Raw genomic sequence first — 27,769 nt, 5'->3', positions numbered from 1 at the left:
TCCTGGTCATTCTCAGTGATCTGTGTCTTTCTTTCTCTGACACTGCAGGCCTAGAACACAGGCTTCCTTTTCCTAAGGCCCAAAATCATGAGAGCATTCTTTTAGAAAGTCAGTGTCGGGTGCCTGGGTGGCTCAGTTGGTTGGGCGACTGCCTTCGGCTCAGGTCATGATCCTGGAGTCCCTGGATAGAGTCCCGCATTGGGCTCCCTGCTCGGCGGGGAGTCTGCTTTGCCCTCTGACCCTATCCCCTCTCATGTGTTCTCTCTCATTCTCTCTCTCTCAAATAAATAAATAAAATCTTTAAAAAAAAAAAAAAAGAAAGTCAGTGTCATACTTGTCTATTCCTAACTGCCTATGTTGTGGAACAGGGAACATGAGGTTCAAAACTCCAATTACTTGGTCTTGGCAAGAAGCTTATGTCTTTAATTGGGGGCACTTGCCTATCACAAAATATCACTAGTAGTACAAGAATGTCATCATTGAACTTTCTCTGTACCTGTAGGTTTTCTTAATTTCTTCATTTGATGCTCCCTTATGCAGACCAAGAATTTCATATAGAGCTTCTCCAGATGTAGACAAAGTCCGCTGTCTTTGGTTAGGTATGTTACATGCCATTTTCTCAGGCTGCAAAAGCAAAAAGGGGAAATAGCCATGAAGGTTATGCATACTGGGTCCCACTCTCTGAAGAGAAAGACAGTTTATCTTTAACCTTTTGTAAATGACAATCTGAAGTACATTTTTATATCAGCCACAAAAGGAGAGGAGAAAAGGTTTAGGAGAGCCAAAAGTAGAGCTTCATGTCAGGGTGTTAAAGGCTACAAGCAGTCATGTAAATGGAGTATGGCTTTGTCCACATGGTTATATAGAAGTGAAATGTTAAATAAATACCCAGCTAATTCAGAATTGTTGAAAATGAATCCTCACAGGTCAGCATATGTAGATTCTTTTTTTTTTAAAGATTTTATTTATTTATTCGACAGAGAGAACACAAGCAGGGGGAGTGGGAGAGGGAGAAGCAGGCTTTCCGCCGAGCAGAGAGCCCGATGCGGGGCTCAATCCCAGGACTCTGGGATCATGACCTGAGCTGAAGGCAGACGCTTAACGACTGAGCCACCCAGGCACCCCCAATGTAGATTCTTTTTTGCCAGAATTTGAACAGCTCCTTTTATGTATATTTTCCAAATTTAGCTAGCAGTGGAAATAATCTTCCATTTTACTTTGATTCTATTGGTTTTAGGATGGCTTAGGATGTCTTTAGAGAGATACTCATGTTCAACACAGGGAATCCCTGGTGACAACGGTGGCAGCAGCTGAAGTGGATGGGCACATCCCAGTGGTGGATGGGGTCAAATGGAGCTGATCTCCCAACTCTGTTCTCACCAGGCTAATGACCAAACCAACATAAGCAAGAACAGAGCCCCCAGATGTTGACTGGTGGGTCAGGATGGCCTTAGAGGTCCCTGAGGCCCCAGTGTGGTACTGTGAGTGTTTGTGGTCCTAAGGAATTCAATAAACAGCAACAATATGAGGAATTCCAAAGTATTTTTGTGCGCCTTTATCTTCTTGGGGGAAGAAAAGCAAAGCTTTGAAGAGTACTGAAAAAATCAGACCTGGGCAAAAATCTTGCCTAAAGGTGCCAAGGACAAGGGCTTATTTTATGGCATGGCTTCACTGTCCCTTCCTCAATCAGCCTCCTGTGAAAGTAGTGTCCCTGGAGGCCAGAAGGACCCCAGTCCCAAATTCCTGGTTCACACAAGGGTAAGAGGAGAAGGAATCTGATTTTGCCTGCCACAAAACAAACTCTAATGTGCATACTGACTAGCAGCCGTTCAGTAAATTGTGGCACTTAACACTCATTACTGCTCTAACTTACTTTTCTTGCCTACCCATCACAACTTCCCTAGGGAGTAAGCAATTCAAGGCCTGGGGTATGCCATTCATCTATGTGTTCCAGTCCTACAGGTGAGCCCTATCTTGAAACCACAGCCCAGCTGATTATTCACAACTGAAGGAAGACGTGCCTGAAAAACTGACACCCTCCCTACTTCCTTCCCTGTCCCCTCTGTCCTACTGCCACCACACACACAAGTGCTCAAGATACTGATGCCCTGCACCATACATCCACCTATCGTTCCCAGGAATGGAGGCAACCAGCCGATTTCTCACAAGTCATACTAAATGCCACAAGTGGGTGGAATTTGGAAGATAGGGATTTCTGTGTGGCTTTGTGGACAAGGAATAGGACCACAGTCTCTCTGAGATTTTAAGATGTCACTGGTTAGCAAGATCCTGAGTCACAAACTAAGAATTTATCAATATAATGATTCAAATTTTAGGACTGTAAGATATGGAGTTAGGGGTTATATAAGCCAGCTTAACAAATGCCTTTTGGGAAATTTGGGCCATAGATCATTGTAGCAGACCACTTTACTATTAGCTCTCCTTTTTCTGGGGAATGCTCAAGTTCCTGTTGCAACGTATGCCTTTCCTGACAGCTGCTTCAGTCTTACTTGATGTCAGTTGAGGAGAGCAAGAGTAGGTACCAAGGCAGACCAATAAGAGTCCTTCCCTAGCATTTTTTTTATATACAGAACAATCTTACAGATGGTAAAACCAGTAAAATGTAAGATTGAGGTATTATTGGCTGGCCTGAAATGAGAGAGTTTGAAACTGATCCATAGAAGAGGAGCAGTGGCTGAAAGATGGGAGAGAGAGACCCAGTAGAGTTCAGTCTTCTGGTTCCAGTTTTTTCAGAGGTGCACTTGCAACTCTTCCCCTCCCACAGCTTGTCAATCTACTTTTCCTTGGATTTAGCCAATAAAATTCCTCTCCATACACAAATTTACACGTTTTTTCTTTTGAGCATATTTTAGCTAGGTTTTGGTCTTTGTTAACCAGAACTCCTAAGTGTCATATACTCTTTCAATTAAACACCACCAGTGGTTCCCCAAGCACTTCCAAGCCAGGCTAATCTTAAATTATTGCATCTACTTATCCTTTAAGTTGAGTGTAGCTTCCTGGTACTTGGAAATGAATACTTTGCGGAAATAACAATGATATACTAAGATATTCAAACAAATTTATTCAGGTGTATTGTGTAGACATTATTAGTACAGATAAAAGGAGCAGCGATAAATCTGGGTTAAGGCACTTTCATAACAAAAGTTTATGGAGAGTTATTCAGGAGAACTAAGAAGAAATGGAAGTATGGCAAATAGTTATCTTTGCTTTATCTATTTATCTATATTCAGCATTCCAAAGAAACAGTTTCAATTTGAGGGGAAGAAATATATTTACTCTTCATCTATTTCTTGAAATAAGAGATATCATGGCTCCCATAAATCAACAGATGTCCTAAAATCAATTTTAACAAGTCGCAGACATGCACAGTTTCCACAGTTTTGAGCATCATGCTCCATGACCAGCTTTGATTCCTTCCTACTCGGGATCTTGCTATCACTAATCCAGGAAAAGGATTTACACGTTACTGAAGATAATCTGCTAAACAGATTATGGTAATACCCACAGCAGAAAATTCAATTATTTATTCAAAGCCTGCAATGCAGGCCAAGTCTTCTGGGAGATTTCAGACTAATATGAGATACAAAACTATAAGCCAATAATGAAACTACTGTTTAGAGGTTAAACACGTACTGAGGATAGAGCAAGAAGGAATTTTCTGGAGGGCAGAGATTCTGTTTTTGTGCCACCAGAAGCCCAACATTGTACCTAGGATGTATTAGGTGTATGATAAATGTCTGTTGGGTAATTAAATCAAAACTGAGTGGTTAACTTGAATGGGGATGTTAGGGAGAACTTCACAGAAAAGATGAAATCTGGACTGATAATAATACAAACACTTATTTCTGTAGAACTTGGCACATATTTCTATTACAGTCCTTGTATCTAAGCCTAACCTTGGATCTGCATAGATGTGGTAGCCAGTGACTCTCTTGATCATTTGTTTGCATAAATCAAAAGAAAAGAAGACTTTTGGGCTTGGGGGCTGAAAGAGGAGGGAGGACATTCTCACATTGTGACTGGAACTTTTTTTTTCCCAAGGCATCCCCTTCAAAGTTATCCAGGTATAGAACAAGAGAGATGGGGTCAGTTGGGGGGCTACCCTCAATCCTTTCCACAGAATAGTCATGGAAACTGCCTAGGACTTATCCTTCCCTACCCCTTGGCCATACCTCTACACATTCCTCTTCCCAATGGAAAAAAGGAAGGCAGATTCCATCTCTCAAATAGTTTCATACATAGAAACTCACACCCAGGAAAACATGGTAGGTAGCTTGCTATTACTTTGGTTTATGTATTTTTTCAAATCATCTCTTTTAGAAATCCAATCACACTGTAATCCATTCCTGCTGAATAAAATCTGGTAGCTGACTTGCTTTATGGTGTGGATTGAACAATATGCAGAGTGAGTTGTTACAAAGAATTTGGAAATTACTGTTTCACCTTCTTTGCTCTATTCCCAAAAGATTTCCTTTCAAACAAATAAAGTCTGTTAAAGACAAAAAAAAAAAAAAAAAGCCCTTTTATATCACCACTGGAACACAAGATAAAGATAGTTGGTCAATAGTTGGTCAGTGTGGTTAGTTGTTGGCTGATTCTACAGACTGAAACATAAAGGGACCAGAAAACTGTAGAATTGCTCTCTATACATCAAACACCAACAATGTGCTTCCTTTTCTGTCTCCTTACTGATAAAAGAAACCAGACTCTTCATACATTATTGATGTAGATGACATTTAGTTCCAAATTCAATGGCGTAATACATTGAAACTTTTAGTTGTTTTAATATATAAAAATAGATATGTGCCCTGAGAACATACTAATTACAGAGTAATAGTCAAAATGTCTTCTAAAAACTCTCCTTAAATAACCTTAAACTAAATACTAAATAATGGAGCCATACTCTTTTTTAATTCCTTATATAAAATATAATCTTTATGAATTCTTTTTCTGTAGCCTTTTGAATTCTAATATTCCTATGTAAAATTCAAGTCTTTATTATTTATTCATAGTCCCTCATCTATAAGCCATCCAATGGAGAAAAAAAATGTTGTCATGCAAAATTATTAGTAATTTAATTTTGATCATCCAGTATAGGTTACTTAATCTTCTGAACTTAAATTACTTTTTGGTACATTACAATGTCATTAATATCATTTCTTAAAGCACTGACAACTATACAGTCACTACTAAAACATCTATAGCTCACCTGTCTTTTGATAACAGATATGATTGAAAGAAGGTTCAGCAGTCTGGTGATGATGGACATCCAATTCAAAATAAACACTTATTTAAAGATTCTAATTCCAGGAGTCTTACAAATGCTTAAATTTTTCATCTTGACATAAAATATTCCTTTCAAAGCAAAAAAAAAAAGCTTCACCTATTTCTATTATGTGAATTCTCAAAAATGGAAAAAAATCAAACTATACCTTTCTTGAAAGGTTTTCTTCAAGACTCAGAAAATGAATGTGGGTAAGGGAAATTAGATCATTAAACACAGCAAAAACACTTTCAATGGCTGTCACTGGGGAAACCAACATGCTTTACCATTTTATTACTTCTGTGATTCCTCCATTGAAATCTATTTAGTGAAGCAAAATTTCCTTATCCAAATAACATTGTATCTTAAAGCTAAGCACACATCCAAAATGCTAATCCTATGTTTAAAAGTAATAATTCTCCCTAGCATAATTACTCATTACTTTGGCACTTATATAAATAGCAACTTGAAGATGGGAAAACTTGTAAATGTTACAAATAACCCACAGTACCTGTTCCTATAACTCCGATTCAGTGTTCTCAAAACAGGAGCAATTTGCTGTTTTTAACTGGTCTGGAAATAGATGTGCAAAAAAATAAAGGAAGGCAACAATGAAAGGAGCAATTCCATACCTGTTCCACTGTTTCAAAACAAAAGGCTACTCCTTTCCATTGTTCTGATCCAGGGTAAACAGGTCAGTGGAGTCAGATTACTTCTCATTTGTTACTCTATCAGCCAATTCGTAATCCCTCTGGAAAACATAACAAAGAGAGAATAAAACATGCATGACAGTAAAGGTTGCCATTACAAGGCACCAGGTGATACCAAAATATATGCTACATTTACTGTTGATCATTAGTCAACTGGTGCTTGGATCAATCAAATGCTACTATGGAACTGCCTCCAGGTTTCCATCAGAACTGCCAATTAAGAGAATATGCAGAAATAAAGTGTTGATGAGGATGTAGAAAGAAGGGAACCCATGTGCACTGTTGGTGGGAATGTAAATTGATACAGTCATTATGGAAAACAATACAGAGTTTCCTCAAAAAATTAAAACCAGAAGTACTATACAATCCAGTTATTCTACTTCTGGGTATTTACTCAAAGAAAATGAAAACACTAATTCAAAAAGATGCACCCCATGTTTACTGCAGCATTATTTACAATAACCAAGATATGGAAGCAACTTAAGTGTTCATCAGTAGATGAATGTTGATAAGGAAGATATGAATGGAATATTACTCAGCCATAAAAAAGTAATGAAATTTTGCCATTCATGACAACATAGATGGACCTAAAGGGTATTATGTTAAGTGAAATAAGTCAGAGAAAGACAAATACCATATGATTTCACTTATAAGTGGATTCTAAAAAACAAAACTAAAACAGAAACAGACTCATAAATACAAAAAAGAAACTGATGGTTGCCAAAGGGATGGGGAGTTCAGTGAAACAGGTGAAGGGGATTAAAGGGTACAAACTTCCAATTGTAAAATAAAGTCACAGGATGAAAATTATAGCATAGGAAATATAGTCAATAATATTGTAATGACATCTATGGTGACAGATGATAACTACACTTACCATTATGACCATTTCGTAATGTATATAATTGTTAATTCGTTATGTTGTACATCTGAAACTAATATAACATTGTATGACAACTATACTTGAATAATTAAAAAAACACTGGAAAGACCATGTAACAATAAGGAGACTTTAATTGCTCATTACATTAATCATTAATTAATTATTAATTTTCATATCTGAACATTTTACTTGAATCTTGGTCAAGAGGCACTGAGTCATGGTAGTAAACACAGTGGTTTTAAGAATGAAGGAACCTCTTGTTAAAACAATGTCCTAACTTTCATATGCAACAAAAAGTCACATGAGAGGACAATTCTTATGATTTTGAGTACGATAACTGAAAAAGTCTTAAATCAAATGAGATAGGTGTCACTCTGAATTTGGCACAATGGGGTCTGGTTCCTGAGGCTGAAGGCAGAATTTAAGGTGGGCTGCTTAGCACAACGGGTAGCAAGCTAGGGTTATTTTATGTGAGCCTTTCAAAGCAATCTTGTCTCTAGATAGCATTGGGGTTTTTTTTAGATGCAAAGGAATAAAAAGCTATTTCCCGTAGATCCTGATTTCTAGCCAGAGTTTAGGAAGCAGCCTAACATCATGCAGAGAAGTGGTGGGGGGAGGGGAGCTAAAGACATTTAGAATGAAAATAATATTAGCTTAAGGGCAACATCCTTTGATGAAATGAAAATAGTTGCTATAATAATATGAAATTATGGGTGACTCTTTTTAAAAATTACACCTTATGTTTCAAATTCAGTTTAATATTTTTAGTAAAATTCATTATTTTTATATAATGAACCACTTCTTAAATCTTCTTAATCATTACTTTTTAATCTTTTAATGTATTGCATAAGTCATGAGTTCGAAAATTGTTTAAGTATTTCAAAACTCCTATGTGGAAGTAGAACTGTATCTGTGTTTCAAAGAGAAAACACACAGTTTCTTACTCATTTAGTCAGTCAGCAATTAGTCACCTACTAGGTCCAGGCACTGGGCTAAATGCTAGAAATACACTGGTAAACAAAATCAAATGTAAACTCTGGGTTTGTGGTCACAGAGTTGCAACCTACCAAGAAAGGCAGGTATTAATCAAATGACCACTCAAATAAGTATATAAATGAGACTTTGGAGAGATGTTACAAGACCATGTAAATCAGTGTAACAGAGCTCAGGGAAAGCTTTCCTGAACAAAAATAACCAAGCAGAGATCTGAAAAGAACTAGATGAAGGGTTGCTAGTAGAAGCAAAATGTATTCTAAGCAGTTAGAATATGTTCCATTGAACATACCTGTCCCTGGGTGCTTAAACTGGAGAAATAAAAGAAATATGCAGACGTGTGCTCTCACACATAGGATATCAGCACATGCCTATGCATATATGGCTTCTGATATATCATCTAAAGATATAGCCAGAGATTAATGGGATCACATTCCACTTAACCAGGTGAGGCTTTCTAGAAGCAGTGAATTTCAAGTGATGTTTGTAAAAGGAAATAAGTCATGGCAAGCACACAAATAATTCCTCAATGCAAAATGCACTAAGTGTATTGTAAAAGCATTGCCGATTGAATCATTCAAGTTTAAAGAGGAGAGCTGAGAAGATATTCCAAGATTGAACAAAAGTGGCCTCTCTGGGAGGTAGAAAATTGGAGAGAGAATCGTATGTGGTGAGGAGGGAGTAGTTTACATGCCAGTTTTCCCTGTGTTTCCTATTTATGAAGTCTTCACCATTCCCTTAGATGCTCCTAGAGACCTTTTATGTACCTGTCTCTGTTACTGCATAGGGTTAGGGTTATTATAAGAAATGACTAGTACATCAGCACAGAATCTGTAGCAGGTACCAGATGAATTTGGATATTCAACCAAAATAATCTATCAGTCATGAAAATTAGAGTAAACAGTCTCATTTAAATTTCATATCTCGGCAAGTGCAGCTATCGCTCATTTTTGAACATGCAATGTGCAAGGGCATATAGCACCAACAAATCCTATTCAGTATTATCAATATCGTTTTACTATTTTTATTACCTCTCTACATTGTGTTATTATTACAATGTTTGGAATTCAGGCTACCATTCTGTAAAGTTCAATGGGAAGAGTCTTTGGGAAAGCTTCATTCTGTTAAGCTAATTTAGAAAGGAAAAAGACAGGTGATTGCTTGATTGTGTAAAATGAAGAGGCCATTGGCTACCACACCAGTGGTATCTCAGACAACTACAGAACAATCCTGGTATTTCTTTTGTAAAATCAAGTGTTTATATATGTTTTAGAAGAACAAATTGTTTAATTCCTATCATGTTTCATAATTTTCCAAAGTTAAAAAATGTCCCTTTTAAAGAGAAGTTACAAAGGTGATGGCATTTTAATGTGCTAAATCTATATATATATGTAGTAAGCATGAGAATATAGAATCATAGAAGGCTAAAGAGGAAGAACTAGATGGGAACTCTTTCTAGAATTGCTTAGAAAGATTTTAAGAATTCTGATGCCTAGGCCCTACCAGATTATCCCAAAGCAAAATCTCTGAGTTATCCTGAAGTAAAATCTCAGAGTGGGGCTAGGCTCAGGCATTTTTAGGGCTCTAGGTGGTTCTAAATAGCTGCCCAGGTTGAGAGCCACTGTTCATAACTTCACTTATTCACCAGATCTTGTGGACAGAGACTCCTCAGTTAAATAACATAGAAAACGTCTGCCAACCAAGCAGCTCTGTGGAGGAATTTTTCATTGCCTGGGTTTCCTAAGAAAACATTTACTAAAGATAATTGTATCTGTGTTATTAAACACAAAACAGAATTTGACTTTGCATAATTTAACTTAAGAAAGACTATCCAAAAACAACATTCCTGTTTCTTAGGCTTTGGGCAAGTCACTATAAGCCTGTGTCTTCTCTGTAAAACAGTAATGAAATATAAACCTTTCTATTTCTCAGACCTTTTAACAAAGTCTACTACAATGTGGCAAGATTATGCCAGGAACTTTTATAAACATAGATCTAATGATTGTCTTCTGGGGTTGGGGTTTGGGCAATTGTTAAGAAGTTACTCTCTTCCTGCCCCCTAAAATAAGAACAGAATACACTGGAAGGGCTTTAAGAATTTGAATGGGCAATCCTGGTAGATTTCGTCTGAAATCTATAATTCATCAGTAGGTAGAGTCAGTTGTACAACAAAGGGAAATTGCTCCCCTTTTGTCACACAGTGCAGAGCACTATAGTGGAGGTTGTGAGGTTCAGAGGCGGTGATGATGGTGATGATGATGGTAGTAACTAACACATTAACTAGATTATCTCTTTGAAATCCTACAAAACTATAAGGTGGTACTTTCATATCCTTATTTTACAGAGGAGTGTAGAATTATTTTAGAGAGGAGAGGTTAAATAAATTGTCCAAGGTCGCCAACTAGTAAGCAGTAGACCCAGGCTTTGAAGCCGGTTGGCTATTCCACAGCCTAAGCTCTCACTCCAGAGTTTTGTTTCAGACGCTTACAGTCTAATTGCAGGGGACTCCTGCCTGCGATATTCCCTTGCTTATCAATCTGTGACTGAGTCAGATGGTGTGTGTGTTAAAGCTTAAGAAAAAAAAAATTGTTGGAGTAATGACAAACAAGGAACTACCATGAGCACATTCATTAATGAGGTCTACCTTGTAGTTCGGTGTCAAGGACAGTATCTAGTTAAATAAAGCTCTGAATCTGAGACCTGTGTTACTGAAAAAAAAATTGACCAAGTCTTGTCCCCTGATCAGGAAATGCAATATGTATTTCACAGTGTGAAATTTAAACACCTTGTCACTTACTTACAGTAAACCATTTCTGTAATAACCAAGGAGGCTTCAGGTCCAACAGAAGTGTTTCTTTGACAAAGTGTCTGTAAGCAGACCCTTGATCCTTGTTCTTACCAATACTTGTTCCCTGATAGTTTTGGGGGTTTTTTTGGTAGGTTTCTGTTTTTGTTTTTGTTGTTGTTTTTTTTTTTAATTTTATTTTATTATGTTAATCACCATACATTACATCATTAGTTTTTGATGTAGTGTTCCATGATTCATTGTTTGCATATAACACCCGGTGCTCCATTCATTACGTGTCCTCTTTAATACCCATCACCAGGCTAACCCATCCCCTCACCCCCCTCCCCTCTAGATCCCTGATGTTTCTTATGTTAATTAGCTAAAAAAGGTAGAATGCAAAAATTTTTGCTCAAGGCAAAAGTCCTTTTCAACAGGGTTTCCAATACAAAGTGATTGTTCTGCAAATTGTCATCTGAATGTAGCTAAACAGCCTATGAAAACAGTACTTGGAAAGCAAAATAGTTTTCATTCCTATTTGTTTAGCATTTAAGTGGTATTTTAATAATAGTACTGACCTTAAGATATATCTTTATCTTAACTCTAATGAAGCCCCCTTTCAAGTGAAGCCTCACCCAGCCCAGGGAACAGACATATATTTGAGAGAAGGAATTGCTAAGGATGCCCTCTAGAGACCAGTAACTGCACTTATATCCTTGGTAATTTCCTAAGTATTTTCACTGGTCATTACATTATTTGATACTCAGTGCTCATTTTTAGAAAGAGATAACAGGCTAAGTGTGGTCATGTGTCTTCCCCAAGCATGAACATCAATGATGAGGGGCAAAAAGCTGGAACTGAAGTGAAATCTCAGTGCCCTGCTTCCAAATTCTGTTGTCTTATATCCTTAAGTAAAAAGGCTGTATTGAACAATATAATTGTAAATGACAAAGAGATACTTTTCTTATCGGTGTACATGGCCAGACAGCCCCTGCGGTGGTCACAGGCCTGGGAAGCAGAGCAGTCCTCTGACTTCTGGGTCCACAGCACCAAGATTTTTGCACCAATTTCTAGTGTCCAAAGTGGATCTTCTCATTGGTACATTTCATCTTATTCATCCGAATAATGACAATTACCTTGTGCCTTCTATTTTAGATATACATTCTTCCCTCATTTTGTCAAGGTTTTCTCTTTCAGCTGGCCCACTAAATTGCAGCCAACCCATTATCACAGCTTTTGGTCTATAAGACCTTCTTGTATCTTATATAGTAAATGCTACTTTGCTATTGACAACATACCAGACAAAACATGCCATTGCTAAGAACAGTCTTTGTCTCTGCTGAGTGCCATGGGAAGGTGATCAGAAATGAATGACTAAAGCTTGGCCTCTCCCAAGGGGTGAAAGTGGACAAATCCCTTTCTGAATGAGTCATTAATTGGGTGCAGATTTTTCTACAATTGCATACACACATTCATGGCTTCCAGACATGCAAGGTTAGATGAACACTGATGTGGTGTTTCCTCCCTCCTGCCACCTAGGCAGGCACCTGTCCAAATTGGGCTCTCCTTTCAGGCCTCAGAGCTCCAGAGACAAGCCCTCCTCTAGATGTTGACCCAGTCACTGTTTCCCAGGGCCCTCACCACCACTCCCATGGGCAAGCCTCCCAGCCTCCCCAACTGCTCTAGTCCTGCTCCTTCCAGACTCTTCAATGCACTGTACAGTTTTCTGTGTTGCTCCAGAAACCATGAACATTCTGCTGGATGTCCTCACTATCAGAGGGCATTGGTAGGAGCTGGTATAAGACCACAGGCACAGACTGGTCAGTGGCCACCATCACCAGAGCCCTACTACTGTCTGGGTAATAACTGTTAGGATCTCTGCATTCCCTCGATCCTCCTCACAGCATCTTCTCCTCTCTGTCTTCTCCATTCTCTCAGGGCCAGACCTCACCTCCAGATACTAAGTAGAGCAATCCCATGGAACCAGTTTAAAATGACTAGCCCAGAAGTGACAAACTGGGTCTCTATATAAGGTAGTTCTTACCTGGGACACAGTCTAAATCCTCCCACAAAACTGACCAGAACTAGACAATCTCTGGATGGAGTGAGAGTGAGAGCAACAAGTACTTGTCCACAAGGGAAGCAGCAACCCTGCCCAGCACCCTTCTGAGAATCTTCCTGCCCCAGGTCCCAGGGCTTGGACATTTAGTAATCAGCTCAAAAGCCTTCTCTGTAACTTTATCAGAGGTCTAAGCAAAATAGTCAAGTGAATAAATATTCAATTCAGCATTTGTTCTCACATTAAAAAAAAAAAATGTCATTAGTTCCCAGGATTTCAGTCCTGAAGCAAGGCAGACTGGCTATTCAGTGTAGATGTACCGCCCTCTGGTGTTCAAAAGAAATGGACTGTAAACAAGAGTTTCAACTTTGAAAGATTCCTCACCCCAAATCACCCTTGATTTTCAGTATCCCTGAGGCCTCTCCCTCAGCCACCTGAGATTCCAAGAATTCTGAGAAAAACACTCATGGAACATCAGGGTGGGGCAAGCCATGTCTAGAGGGGCACCACCCTTTTATTGCATTCTTCTGAGGCTGAAGTTTTGCAGTAGTTGTCAAGTAGTCAGTTGGGGGATTTGAATTATAACCTTTATAAAGTTTGTGTTGAAGCTTCTGTCTGAAGGCAGAAACTTTGGGGCAGTTGTTGAACTTCTGAGGTCTCAGACCCATCTACTCATTGGCTGGGCCAGGACAGAAGATGTAAGAGGTCCAGGCAGCAAATTCACAGTGAATAAATGCCTACCAGCTGCTATTGGGGGAAGGCAAAAGCCAAGAGACATTCCCTCTCCCTTGGGCACATTGTGGAAGTCCCCAGATGGCAGATCTTAGTCAGGTTTTCCTTGGCCAGCAGGACGGGGTGTTTTTATTTAAAGGCAGACACACATTCCAGAAATGGTTCCCCCAGCATCACATTTAGCAACTTTGATCCACAAGGCATGAGTCTACAACCTCTGGTTACCACCTAGAAGAGGAGGCAGCAACATGTCTACACTTAAAAGCATAATCCACAATACAAGGCAGCTAACAATAAGGACCAGATGATGGTACAGAAAATACATGCTGGAGGAGGTAGGAGGGGAGGAGCCCCCTGTGAGCCAGAGCACAGGGACCAGGGATCTTCCCTTTGTGGTTCACACTGGGAAACTTCCGCTTGCTTTGTGCCCAAACTTGATAGCATAACATATATCAGTTTCCAAGCACTGCTGTAACAAGGTAGCATAAACTGGGTGACTTAGAACAACAAAAGTAGGGATGCCTCGGTGGCTGGGTCATTAAGCGTCTGTCTTCAGCTCTGGTCATGATCCCAGGGTCCTGGAATCGAGTCCCACATCGGGCTCCTTGCTCAGTGAGGAGCCTGCTTCTCTCTCTCTCTCTGCTGCTCCCCCTGCTTGTGCTCTCAATCTCTCTCTCTGACAAATAAAAAAAAAGAAAGAACAACAAAAGTATATTCTCTCACAGTTCTGGAGGCTAGAAATCTGAAATCAAAGGTGTTGGTAGCTGTGGTTCATTTTGGCAGCTCTGAGGGAGAATCTGGGTCACAACTTCCTCTTAGCTTCTGGAGTTGTAGGCAATCCTTGAGGTACCTCAATCTCTGCTTCTATAGCCATGGCATTCTTCCCTGTGTCTGCATCTTAACATGGTGTTCTTTCCGTGTGTCTGTCTCTGTGTCTCCTCTTCTTATACAGACATCACTCAAACTGGATTAAGGGACCACCCTACTCCAGTAGACCTCATCTTAACTTATATCTTAATTCCATCTGCAAAGAACCTACTTCCAAATAAGATTACAATCACATGTATCAGGGGTTTAGACATATCTCTGTTAGTGATGCAGTTAAACCCACAGTAACAGGACTATAAAGTTGGGCAGATTTGGAGTTTGTATTTAGGCCTCTTCAGTGGTGTCTTGGGAAATGTTTAACAACCAGATTTTCAGGGGGAGAGAAACCTCATAGTGTTTGCAGATTTTCATGGTGTGACTATTCCCTCCAGACCTATTGCAAGCTACCAACATGACACCTAGCTTGCAAAATTCCAGAGAATTTAACAATGTGTGGCTCTCATCCACTGATACTAACTGGCTCCAGCATGCCACTGGGCCTATTATATTAAAAAATGGCACTGGTTAAAAGGAGTTATCCATTATAATTTGTTTTAAATATTTGCGTATTGAGGCCAAGATGCCCCTACAACTTTTGATTATCAAAATGTAAAATGATTGATTTATATATAACTTATATCAAATTTTAAATCAAGCATGCCTCTGGGTCATTCTGTTTTCTGAGCCTCATTTATCCTGAAATAGCTTCAGCATTTTCCTCCCAGCCCTTCCACATATTCTGCCCCCTACCTTTGGTGTGTCTACCATCCATAGGTTCCCTGTCCCCCCCATACTCATTCCCAGATCTGACACCTTCCATATTCTCTCAGGACTCTGGCACTCAGCTCTTTCTCCACCCCAAGTCCTGTCACTGACTTGGTGCCCTTCAGCTCCCATGTGGTTTTCCCAGCCAGCACCCTTTCCCTCATGACTCCTTGCCCTACTAGGATACCTGGATTTCCTCCAACTCTCAAACCTTGAACTCCAACCTCACGCTCCAAGCCTGTCATTGCCTACCTCACCAGCTAACTCCTCTGTGCACACAACACTTACATTTCACTAACACCTCCAACTCCCCGAATCTGTCAGCCATGTCCCTTTCTTCAACACTTTCCCTGTTCAACTTAGACTCTGGCATCACCATTGTACCTATTCCCTTGTCGATATCCCTAATTTCTTCCACCACTGCAGCCAGTATTCAATTGTACATTCACTGGTGAGGCAGATGTTGCCACCATAGGTCTCCAAACCCAGCTGCAACCCTGTCCCACATGCTTCTCTGTGTCCTAGAGGGCCCCAGTCTTTTTACTATGCTCCACCACTCTCCTCCAATCTTCTTCACTTTCAGCAAAAGATATTACGTCTGCATCATAGGAAAAAACAGAGAGAGCACTCTATTGTTAACAAAGTATTTTCACATAGGTTCATTTAACCTACACAACAACTGGGACAGGTAGGCAGGGTATATGTTATTATTTCCATTTTATAAATCAAGAAACTGAGGCTCACAGAATGTTCATGTCAACATCAGATAATTATTAACAGAACCTGGGTAGAAACACAGGTCTCCCAATTCCGAGAATCCCAGGTCAAACAGTAAAGTAGATGATTTGTCCAAGGGCACCAATAAGTCCTTGGCATCCAGGACGAGCACCCACATCTCTGGGTACCTTCCAAAGTCTTTATCCACCTCTAGAATGTGCCGCCTTCTCAGTTACTTTATTGCTCTCGAAGTACCTAAGTTTCATTTACTCTTTGTTTAAAAATAAAAAGTAGGAAGATCTTGAATAAAATAAAAGTTTTATTTTTCTTTCTTTTGCGAGTTGTTACTACCAATGATTGTTTCCTTGTGTTAGTGTTTTTCTTGTAGAGGGTTCTCAGAGTCTTTGGTGAAACAAGCGTATTTACTCTCAGCTTCTGTCATATGGTTCACAAGCTATGGAAACACCAGTGATGAGATGGAGGGGGCCAGATCAGGGCTCTGATCTAGAAATGTCATCTAGTAATGTCATCCCACAGAGCCCAAATGCTTGCCCGTTGGCCTACAAAGGTGGATCATGGGTGGATCCATGCAGACTTACAAGCTGATTTTCTGTAAACACATGATATAAGCCAAAGCCACTTCCATTGGGAATGGGGGCCATAGTGAGTCACTTGCTGCAATTCCAGACAGATAAGAATCTCAGCTCTTTCCTGGGCCTTCCAGTGAAGCTAGAAAACCAAAGGGAATTTTCTTCTGTTGATAAAAAAGGACCACCTTGTCCCAGTTTTTCTACTGATACCTTGCTTTGTTCATGCTGTACCTACATCATTGTGCATTGTTGTACGTAGAGGCAGACATGCAAAAGAAGTGCTGACCTCCCCCCACCATCATCTGGTACAACCTGCATGTCTGCCCCTCACATGTTGCCTTGGAGATATCCTCCACCGTATTGGACTGAACCCCACTCCCATCAGAACTGATATCTATGAGGTACACCAGAAACACTGAACTGGGAGATGGATGCCTTTGCTTCTAACCATGAACTTGGGTAAGACACATGCCTTCCTGATCTCCATTCCTCCTCTCTCAAACAAGGGGTTTGCTGTGGCTGAAGCTAACTCAGCAACACCGTAAAGACTGCTTTTGCTGTCACCACAAAGAGAACTTCTGGGGAGCAACCTAGACAGTGCTATAGGAAGAGAGGACAGAGGAGTGTCCTTTAAATGAGATTGATTTAGGGACTTACAGTAAGTTTGTCACTGGACAATGTTTCCTAAAAGTGCTAGAGGAGATGGAAAGTGAGGAGCAGCAACATGTCAGGCCATGAGGAGCAAACCAAATGAAGGGAAAGCCCAGGCCTGTTCCATGGGTGAATCAGCAGACACCACACACCTGTAGAATTATTGATTCATGCATGTTGTAAGCTGTTTTTATGGGCAGATTTTAGGGAGTGTTACAGGATTTTGCTGGCCCATGGGGACCTTGAAGGCAATGTAGGGCACTCTTGGTGGCTCTGAAGACAGTGGTTTAAGAGGGATACCTCACAGTCGCTGCACTTGGCAGTCCACAGTGACCATGTCATCCTCCCCCTTCCACGGAAGAGTGGAGTGGTGGGAAGAACACAGGGTCATTGCAAACATTAAATGAAATTATTCATGCAAAGCACAAGCACGTAGCTTTCAATAAAGGGGAGCAACTATTAATGTTCTGTGGATTACCTCAAAGGCAAAGGAAAGTGGAGCCCTCCCAGTAGCTCCAATTTGCACTTAAATTTGATATATTCAGATATGTGGAAAAAAAAAATGAGCCCCACCCCACTCCATCCCCCCCCCCCCCCCCCGGCTTCCACTGCTGCCCCTGAGTTTGGACCTACAGCTAATGCCTTCAGACATGTCCCATCACAAAGGGTGCGGCACCTCAAGACCTGTGGGGAATGTAGCAACAGTGCTGGGAGGCAGCTACCACACAGGTTAAGAGTACCAGATGGCATCATTTAGACCTAGGTGAGAACCTTAGACAACTTACTTCAACTCTCTGAACCTTAGTTTCCTCATCTCTAAAATGTGCAAACATTTGTTAAATAAATGTCTTTTGAGCAAATGGAAATAACACTGCTTTCCACGTGGCTCCTTGTGGCAATTAAATGAGATAATTACTAAACCTGCTGGTGACATAAAAGATGTGATGGCTGATTTTATGTGTCAGCTGGACTGGGCCATGGAGTGCCTGGTATCTGGTCACACATTATTCTGGGTGTGTCTGTGAGGGTGTTTTTGGATGAGATTAACATTTGAATCTGTAGACTGAGTAAAGCAGATTACTCTCCCTAAGTGGGTGGGCCCATTCAATCAGTTGAAGGCTTGAATAAAACAAAAAGGCTGACCCTCCTTCGAGGAAGAGGAAATTTCCTCCTGCCAGACTGCCTTGGCCTGGGACATTAGTTCTTTCCAGCCTTCAGACTGTAACTGAACATTGGCAATTCCTGGGTCTCTATCCTGCTGGCATTTGGACTAGAACTGCACTATTGGCTCTCGTGGGTCTCTAGTATGCCAACTGAAGATCTTAGGACTTGTCAGCCTCTATGATTGTGTGAGCCAATTCCTTATAATAAATCATTGATATAGATAGGGATATAGATATAAACATTGCTAGATATCTCCTATTTGTTCTGTTTCTCTGGAGTACCCTAATACAGTAGGTGCTAAATACAAAAAAAGTTGTTTTTATGATTGCTATTTCTGTTATTTCAGAACTTGGCAAGAAATGTTGTCTGTATGTAAAGCTGACTGAAATTATGTTTGAGAGACGGGTAAATGCCAATAATGGCCTAAATAGCACTTACTATTTGTGTGCTATTCAGAAGATTTGATCTTCTAAAACAAGCACTTATTATAACATGTATGTGGATATGTATCAAGATATGTATACATTATATAGTATAATATACATAAGGCTCCTGGGGATATTTTATCTTTTCTGGTATAGGCCATGACTTTGAGAAAGAAAAATGTGGGAAGCAGACGGCTATCTCAGGATGGTGTCAAAGGACACAATTTGGTTTTCTGATGATGACCTTGGCTACCAGATGGTAGACACCCTGAAAGGGACACCTTGAAGACTTTGAGGGTCATCAGTGACCTGGCAGGTAGGAAACTTGTCTTCTAATCAAGACTTTCATCTAAAATCTGAGTTAGAGAAAAGGACAGTGTCAAATTAAAATTTATACTGTGAAAAGTAATAGAGGATAAAATGCCCAATAATTCTCAGGGAAAAATAGTACAGAGACCATCAGGAACAATACTTAGAGGTACAGATGTCTATTCACCAAGGTTTATTGAATACCTAGGTGACCTGGGAACTTTAACAGACAGAGAGAGAGAGCATATGCATAATACATACTTAGAAATGTTCGTATATGCATAGAACACTTCTGGAGAGTATGTGAAATTTGTCCAGTTCCATAGAGGAAAAGGACTGGGGACTGGGATGAGACAGAGAATTGTTTTTTATAGCATAAAGTTTTATGATGTTTAAATTTTTACTACATGCATGTATAACTTTTCAATTAAAACGCTTATTTTCATTAAACTGTGCTTAGGGCAGGATCACCAGTACCAAGAGGGGCCCATTTGCTTTGAGCAGCTGTGCACTGTCAATATTTAACACCACCCCCCAACAGCATTGCCTTTCTGTCCTACTGCAACCAGTCTTCCCCTTCTAGCCATCTTCTACACGATCTTCAATGTTCTCTTTCAAAAATGTAGATTTACCTAAGCCAAGAAATCCTTGTTGCCTCCCGTTTCCTACAAGATAAAGTCCGATCTGCTCAGTAGGGCATTGTGGGAAGTGACACTGCACCTAGTACTACTAGTATCTTTCCTGGGCCTTCCAGAAGTCCACTGCCTTCCTCTTTCCCACTGTCACTACCCTAAGCCAAACTCATCATCTTCTTGGTTTACTGTGCCCTCCTGACAGTCCTTTCTCCTTTTTCCCCACTCTCATCTGTTCTCCATACACTACATTGTTTTAAAAATGCAAATAGTATCTAAAGCTCCCCTGCTTATAACCCTTTAAACCTGCCCACTGGGGGCACCTGGCTGGCTCAGTTGGAAGAGCATGCAACTGTTACTGTTGGGATTGTGAGTTCGAGCCCCATGTTGGATGTAGAGATTACCAAAAAATAAACTTTATTAAAAAAAAAAAAAACTGCCCACTGATCTTAAGCTAAAATCCCAGCTCCTTAGCAGGGCCAGCCTCTTCCTCTTTCTCCAGTGCCATCTCTCCCCAATTCCTTGCTCTCTCCTCAGATTCAATTTCCACTAACCACTGTACACTGTTCAGTTCCTTGAAGACACCATTCTGTTTCCTCTGAGTCTTTGCACATGCTATTTCCTATCTTAAGAAACTCTTCTACTCTCTTATCCCTGGTCTTCCAACCCCACCTGGCTCACTCCTTCAGCATAAATGGTCATAAAAATAAGAATGTCATAAGAAAATCATAAATAATTGAGGAAGAAAAAGTTACCCATTTGAGAAGGAATCCTGTAGGAGTTCAGCTATCAGAAGGGAGCTGTATGGAGCGCCTGGTTGGTGCAGTTGGTTAAGCATCTGACTCTTGGTTTTGGCTCGGGTTGTGATCTCAGGGTTGTGAGGTCAAGCCCTGAGTCAGACTTCGTGCTCAGTGCAGAGTCCGCTTGACTCTATCTCCCTCTCACTTTGCCCCTCCCCCTTTCTCAAATGAATCTTTAAAAAAAGAAGAAGAGAACTGTATGAGTAAGACAGTTTGATGCAAGAAAGGGCTGGGCAGGCTGGAGAATGGAAAGAAGAGAGGTCCCTCTGGTGAATAAAGTGGGGAGGACTGAGTGAATAGGTGGCAGAGGAGAGTGGCTAGAGAAGGTGAAAAGACCTTGAAAGCCAAGATAGAATTTAATCTTCATTTTTTAAACAGTGGGAAAACTTGAACTGTTTTTAAACTGGCAAATGACAACCTCCAGTACTTATTTTAGAAAGATGTGAATAACAGAATGCAGAGGAATGAAGTTGGGGAACTGGATGATCTTAGGGAAAGAGGATGAGAGCCTGCCCCAGGGCAGCAGCAAGCAGAACTAGCAGGAAGCAATGGATTTGAAAGAGATGTGGAGATAACCTCCTGGGTTTGAAGACCAAGTGAAGGGGAGGAGAGATCCAGGAATAAGAGAGGACTCACAATGCTAGCGAGAGTAACTGGGAATATGGTGAGGTCATTGGCTGAGATGGGAATCACAAAAGGAGAGCAGCTTTGGAGGAAGATAATGAATTAAGTTTGGAACATGTCGACTTTTGGGTATAAGGTCAGGAAGCCCATGTCCATAATTAAAATCAGACACAACCTAGGGTACAGCATGCAGGGCCTTTCACAGAAACCACCTGTTAGGGTTGGTTTCATCTTTTCTGGTGTGGCATGTTTCCATGACTCCTGTTTTCCATATCCCGACAAAGTCATGTGAATTGTTTGCCTTGCATGCAGAGAAGGAGTTGTAAAAGCACAGGGAAAGTAGAGATAAGATCTATGAAGACCTGTTGTGCCCGGGGTGAAATTTGCACTAGAAAATTGTTTTTCTCTCCAAGCTTGTGTTAATCACTACTCTTTCTCTTCAAGTCCCGGTTCTGCTGTGATGAGCAACCTGAACTCTCAGGACAATTTCACTTCTACTCTGCACTCAGCACCTGGGGCACTTTGAAGTCCACAATGCAAACATTTTTCACATAGTTATGCAGTTCCTTTTTTGCTTTTGAACTCTTCACAGGTGTATATCTTGTCTCCTTAACGAAAGTCTTAATTCTTTAAGAGCCCAATTTATGCCCAACATTTAGTTTTTTTAATTGTCATATATTAAGTTTTCAAAAAATACAAAGTGGATTGAAACTGACACTGGGGAAGAAAGGAGAAAGGACAGTAACCACCTTGAAAGGACAGAGTAATCAAGAGATAATATGTTGGTTAGAGGTGTGAGATAGTATCAGTTCCTAACAAAGAAAGGAACCTATTCTAACATAAAAGAAATGCTTTCCCCCCTCTTCTAATAATAATGACTTTGCATTCTAAATATGCTTAAAAGGAGGAGAGGAATACTGGTATTCTAATTGTCAAGTAAGTTGTCTTCTCAACTGGCTAAAAAGTCTGTTTTTCAGGTACCACCTTTGGCTTATAAGCAATATTGATAAAATACAGGACTTGTCCTTTACAGTTAATTATATTTAGTTGTACTAAACAGTGTAAGACTGAGGGTTAAGTCTTTCACTTCCTTTTAGTTCTTCCTTTTAGTTAGAGGTCCACTTGTGTGGCCATTGAGATGTTTGGGCAACTTAAAAGAGGGGTTTTCATGACTCAGCTCATTACATAATTCCCTGGGTAGAGGAATGAAGGTGGAACAACCCCAAGTATTGCCAGTGGGCAGATTGTGCACTTGTCATTGATGGAGGAAGTTATATGTGGGGGTGGTGGGGAGAAGAGATTTTGTTGCTAGCTGGTAAGTACCAATAGGCCTCAGATCACAAAGATCTCTCTAGCTGTCTTGCCAGAAGTGCCTGTCAGTCTACCATCGACATCACTATTTAATATGGAACCCCCCATTAAGATCACCCTTCAGCATGTACAGGGGCATTGGAAGAATGAGACCTACAGCACATAGCTTTCAACAGGAATGCAGTTAGGAGTAGGAAAGGAAGTGGTTCAAAAATGGATCTGAGACTACTCTTGGGAACAGCATGAAGCATGACTCTGGAGGTTGGCAAAGACAAGGGGGAAAAGACACTGGAGTGATTGCTTCACAGTCTTGCTAAGGGCTCCATTCCCACTCCTTTTAGAGCATACCTTTCCCCTTCTGAGATTCCCCCAGGCACCAGGTGACCAGCAGGAAAGGTCCTTCTTTGCCCTGGTGGCAGCAACATCTGTGGGCTTTGTGTCACATTCCTTTCCAGACTTCACAGGCCTCAGGTTACAAAGGTCTCATTGCACAATTCTTAGGAGAATAGGCATGGAGGCTGGGCTGGGATAAAGGAAAGTCCTGTATATGTCAGAGATCCAGGTGGGGCCAGATGCCAAGGCACCCCAGGTGGTGGCAGCAACAGAATCAAATGTCTTGATCTCTAGCGAGGTAGCTTTCTTTACTTTTTTTTTTTTTTTTCCCAAGGCTGTTAAATAAGACTTATCAGGATGCATCTTTTTGGGTAATTTGATGGAAAACACTTCAAAAGTTCAGTTGGCATACCTGTGTTTCCGGTTTACTGGAGACATTTGAGAGTTCAATACCCACAATGAAGAATCTGAAACTAAAGTTCTTTTTATCCTTCCATTTTTCATAATCAACTTTCTCCTGTAGTTTTATGCTATAGTATGTACAAAATTACTCAATATATTACACAACCTTTGAAATTAATATGGAAGCTGAAAGATACTACCACAGCCCTGTTTAAGCCCTATGTCATGATGGAATGTTCTTTTCTATTAGTGATCATTTAATAATTCTTTTTGTTAAAGATAATCTGTGTGGATAGCTAGAAACATATGGAAGATCCTTACAGGACATATGTTTTTCAGTTGGTTAAAAAACAATCTAGTGACCTAGAAAATATTCATCAGACCTCTGGAACTGATGACTATGAAAACAAGATCTATATTTATACTTAGCAATTCTTCATTTCATTTTCTTTCAAATTTGGAGACTTTAGACAGATATTAATATATTTGCAGTGAATTGAATTGGAAAAAGCTCTGAGTGTCTGTATCCAGGGAGTGCCTGGGCTCAAACTTACAGATTAATTAGAGATGCAAGACATATACAGCTCTACATAAAACAAACAAATCTAAGGCAGCTCCTAAGTTATCAAGGTAATTCCAAATAAAATATTAATTTGCAGGATAAGTTAGGAAAGGCTCATAAAGGAGACATATTAGGTAATAAGGATAGGCCAGTTACCACAGATGGTATAATATCCACACCTGCCAGATGAAGTGTTCCACTCATATATACATTTATTTATGGAGTACACATATATATATATCACAGAGTATGCACACACATATACATAAACAAAGCGATCTACCTAAACTGGAAAAGACAAGGCCACAGAAAGTTTGCATATTTATTATAAAGCAAAAACGCAGTTAATGGTATAAATGCCTTTTTTTTTTCCCCAGCAAACTACTCCTAATCCGGCCTCAAGGCAGAGTAACTTGTCGATTGCCCAGGATTTATTTTCATTGTTATCTATGAGGTCTTGGGTGCCTTTTCTTGACCTTGACCAAAGCTTATTTTATTTGGATTGTAAAGGCTAGGAGAGCTTTGGTGATTAGTGTCACCTACATAGAATACTTGAATTTACCAATAACCACATCAAGGGGGTAAAATAAGATTTCCTCTCTTAGGATATTCTAAAATAGCTGAAATAAGAACCAATAAATTCATTCAGCATGAATTAGGAGCAGGGAGTATTGAAGGAGCCACCAGGCTGAAAGTAAGAGGCTTTAAGCTATGGTCCCCAAGCTAGCACTCACTAGCTTAATGACCTAAGTCAAGACACAACTTCTCTATGCTGGTTTTTTCTTCTGGAAATGAAGACATTGGAATGGATGATCTCTTAGTTCCCTTCCAACTCTTAAAATTCTGTGGTATGTGACTAACACAATGGTCAGAGAACATTATAGTCAATAAATATGTATAGACAAGTTAGGACATTTTATGTTTTTTGGATATTATTTTAGGTTAGACCTAAACTTCGTTGTCACTGACTAAGAATGAATTCTAAAAATTGGACTGATGAAGTTTTAATTTGCAAGGACCTAAGAGGTTGGGTCATAATGAAATTGTAAAAATTATAGTGCCTTCTCTAGAGGGAAGTTGGATATATACTAGAGTTAATGTGAAAGTACATTTTGTTTTTATCTCGACCTCTGGATTTATTGACACGTTTTGGGTTATTATTACTTTTATGGTGTATACAGTGTTGGTCTTACTGCTGAGATATATTTATTCCTGATGTGTTGGGAGGCCAGAGAGTGTTAAAATTGTGTCCTGTGGTTAGAGATTGGGTCTCCCCTCTCCTTGTCTATTGCTGGTGGGGTCTCCTGTGGGTAACTAATCTACCTGTCAGAACACTAGCCTGCTGCTTCTACTGAGGGAATGTGGCAATAAACTTAGCTCTTGCAGGCAAATCTCAGCGTGCCTGCCCCAACAGTCCTGTACTCGGCTCCGGGGTCTCAGTGTGCTGAGACACGGAGAGAGGCCAATGGAGATGAGTCAGGACCTGGCACCCACCCCATGCTCCGCCCTACTGGTAAACAGAACAGCTATTTGCCCGTCACTCGAGCCTCTCAGGGCCCCAAGACTCCAGGAAGAAACAAATACTTTAGAAGCCAAAACCCCAAGGCAAGGTAAAGAAAACAGAAATGTCTGCATCCCCAGTGATGATTTCACCGGCGTGAGTGCTTTAGAGGGCGAGGAGCTGTAAATGGTTCCAGCTGAACTATTTTACCTACTTCTCAACCATAAGGCCCTTCTCTTTCACTGTTTATAGGAGATGATGGCCTTTTTGCCTTTTAAGCCTTGAAATCTCAAAACCAGACTTTAGAATTAATCTTGGTTGCTAACCCATAATAAATTTATTTCTCCTCTTTTTATTACTTTTGTTTTTATTTTTATACTATCTTCTATTAAAATACTTCTTTAAGTTAACTTATTTTTTGTTTAGTTATTTTTCCCTGTCATTTTGGGGAGAAGCTATTAAAAGAATAAACATTACCAGGCAATAAATGTAAACTACTTTACAAAGTAATTTTACACTGACTTTTTGAGGTAACTGTTTCTTTTGCATTTTTGCAATGGTTGGGGAGAGAACAGTGAGGAGCTAACAGCCTTGGAAATGTCCTCATCTGGCTTCATGACAATAAATAAGTCTGGCTGTTGGGAGGATGCACCTCAGCTCTCTTTCTGGTGGGACTATCTTTGGCCTTTTTCCTGCTCACTTTAAAGTATCTGGTGCATAGTCTCTGTGCTTATACTATTATTCCTAAGCCTGAAGATACACTCATCTTATGGTCTTCTCCTCCTGTTTTTTTAGATACCAGCAATTTCTGTTTTAAGCTTAGCAGTTGTTACATACCTGAACTGGAGGCATGGCTGGCTGATTCCTTCTAGCTCAGTCAGGTAGCGTCCCACCTCTAATATATCAATAGCTGAACCTTCTGTTACCTTCTACTCAGTAGCCATGGCTAAGCCTGGGCTGGATATTATGATGTCACAGAGTAGAATCTTTGCTCCTCCCAAAGGCCCAGCTGAGACCTTCTAGCTTCAGCATTTTCTGTCTTGCCCAGGATGGGAGTTTGGGAAGGTTAATCCCTTTATTTCTTCTTTTTTTCCCCCAAAGATTTTATTTATTTATTTGACAGAGAGAGAGAGAGAGAGAGAGAGAGAGAGAGCACATGAGCAGGGAGAGCAGCAGCGCCCCACTGAGCAAGGAGCCCAATGCGGGACTCGATCCTATGACCCTGGGATCAGGACCTGAGCCAAAGGCAGCCGCTTAACCAACTGAGCCATCCAAGTGCCCCTAATCCCTTTATTTCTTAACTGAGCCGTAGAATCATAGAATCTTACTATGAGCAGAGACCTTGGAGACCTAGTGACTAGATTTTAATCTAACTCCCTTATTTTACAGATGAGAAAATTCAGATTCCAGGTAGTTAAATGGCAGAGCTAAATCTAAAGCCAGGTGCCCTCAGTGTTAGCCCCCTGTCCTTCTGAACACACTGCACTCATGTTGGGCTCTACTCTCTGGATTTTGTCAACATCATTGTTCTCTGATAGACAGCTTGGATGATTTTTACCTGAATCCATCCATGACAAGAAACCATTCAGATAATGTGTATCATGGGAAGAGGATAGGGTTTTCACTGGAATTTAACTCTCTTTCATACCATTCACTTTCTCTCGATACTGTCTCCATATGGCATTAAAAAATTATCTGCATTGCATGAGATGACTTGTATCTGTGAAGCCAGAGACGTGTACTTGCAAAATCTCTCAAGAGGGGAACATATATTGCGCTTTTATAACACCAACAACATTTTACATCATGTTTTAGCATTTACAAGCCATTTTCACATATATCATTTCATTTAATCTTCACAGCTCAGTGAGGTAAACAGTGTATTATTTTTAGTACAATTTTATGAGTGCGAAAATTATAACTTAGAGAGGTTGTGACTTGCACAAGATCACAAAGCTAATTAAGTGGAAAGAGTAACATCAGCTACAAACTAGATCTTCCAACCAAGCATTTTTCCTACCACGGGGCTTCCCCAGGGTGGGAGGAATTGTCATGTGGTCCTGGAAGTCACTTGAAGGCAATTGCATTAGGCAACCTTTTGATTAACAAAGAAGAAAGTATTCCTCTGGGTCATAAATACTGCTTTACTAACCTCCTACATGTCTCAATAAAAGCTTAGAGAAATGGTTAGTGAACACTAATTTCAAACTTTAAAATAATACAACCATTGCCCTTCTACCTGACAATTCCACATCTGTGAATTCTCCTAAAAGAATTATCATGGATATGAATAATATTTAGCTAGAAGAGGTTCATTCTTTGAAGCATTATTTATAATAGAAAACAAATTAAAAGCTCAATATTAGAAAACTGGTAAAATGGATTATGTTTAACTCATGAAAATAATGTTGTGGGTGAAGTTTTCCAGAACTTTAATCATTCATGTGCTATCTTTGGAATAGCACCATCTGCACTAATATCTACTTAATATCTTCTTTAAATTAACTCTCACGCTTTACTGAAATAAGAGAATTTAAAGGTAATTTTTTTATCACTACATAAGTAAAAATGTAGTATAATTACCTTAGGTATCAGATAACTATAAAAACAGATATAACAAAGTCTGGCTCTGGGCCAGTCCCACCCACCACTATACCTGCAGCAGTCATG

General features: G+C 40.0%; 1 protein-coding gene and 1 long non-coding RNA gene across 2 annotated transcripts in view; one reads left to right on the top strand and one right to left on the bottom strand.

The window, feature by feature from the left end:
* Positions 1–20,403, bottom strand: part of DNAJC5B (DnaJ heat shock protein family (Hsp40) member C5 beta) — a 74,373-nt gene extending 53,970 nt beyond the window's left edge. Inside the window, exons 1-3 of the mRNA XM_035011255.1 lie at positions 20,322–20,403; positions 5,917–6,035; positions 497–624 (exon numbers count right to left, since the gene is read on the bottom strand). Of these exons, the coding sequence (XP_034867146.1) occupies positions 497–615 (119 nt within the window). The 5' untranslated portion in view covers positions 616–624; positions 5,917–6,035; positions 20,322–20,403. The remainder of the gene's footprint in view (positions 1–496; positions 625–5,916; positions 6,036–20,321) is intronic.
* LOC118014881 overlaps positions 1–27,769 on the top strand; it is a 170,072-nt gene that overhangs the window by 77,348 nt on the left and 64,955 nt on the right. The window lies entirely within an intron of this gene.

The sequence above is a fragment of the Mirounga leonina genome, unplaced genomic scaffold, assembly GCF_011800145.1.
Source record: "Mirounga leonina isolate KUSES-001 unplaced genomic scaffold, KU_Mleo_1.0 Mir_165, whole genome shotgun sequence".
Lineage (NCBI taxonomy): Eukaryota > Metazoa > Chordata > Mammalia > Carnivora > Phocidae > Mirounga > Mirounga leonina.
Note: the sequence above shows the minus strand (reverse complement) of the source record. Positions and strands in the feature narration are given on the sequence as shown.